Source organism: Nestor notabilis, unplaced genomic scaffold (assembly GCF_000696875.1).
Source record: "Nestor notabilis isolate BGI_N333 unplaced genomic scaffold, ASM69687v1 scaffold28411, whole genome shotgun sequence".
In the NCBI taxonomy this organism is placed as follows: domain Eukaryota; kingdom Metazoa; phylum Chordata; class Aves; order Psittaciformes; family Psittacidae; genus Nestor; species Nestor notabilis.
Genome location: NW_009916468.1, coordinates 4522 through 5003, shown reverse-complemented (window position 1 = coordinate 5003; position 482 = coordinate 4522). Strand labels below are relative to the sequence as shown.

Here is a 482-nt window from a genome sequence, read left to right as displayed (position 1 = left end):
CTGCCCCTGGGGCTGGGGACTTCTCTGGTGCCCCCCAGCTTCAGTCCACAAACAAAAACTACCCTGACTCCCCTGTGACCCACAGCACTGATGCTGGCCCCCTACACTTCCACAGTCTGCCACCCAGAGCAGGCCATGCAGACCCCCTGCATTGCTTCACCAGCTGCTATCACCCCTGTGTCCTGTCCTGCAAAAAGCACCTCAGAGTGCTCTGCACAGTCCCCACCAGCTACACAGCCCCTGGGGCTTTGCAGTGACACCTCTTGCTCTTGCCCAGGTGAAGCGGCGCTCAAAGCGGGGGCAGGTGGGCATGGTGCAGGTTGGTGTGGAGACCTATGGAGGGGGAATCTGGAACACATGGTTTGACCGTGACCTCACCATGGCCGGGAGGGTGATCATAAAGGTGAGCCTGATTTGGGGCATAGCTGTGTGTCCCTGGCTCTGGGTCTGTGACTCCCACCCAGAGTGAGACCTACTGCAAC

The 482-nt window shown here is 59.8% G+C and overlaps 1 protein-coding gene across 1 annotated transcript in view; it reads left to right on the top strand.

The window, feature by feature from the left end:
• Nucleotides 1-277: 277 nt before the first annotated feature.
• Nucleotides 278-482, top strand: part of DNPEP (aspartyl aminopeptidase) — a gene marked incomplete at its 5' end in the record, with an annotated part of 4066 nt that continues 3861 nt past the window's right edge. Inside the window, one exon of the mRNA XM_010024603.1 lies at nucleotides 278-403. Coding sequence (XP_010022905.1) covers nucleotides 278-403 — 126 coding nt within the window. The remainder of the gene's footprint in view (nucleotides 404-482) is intronic.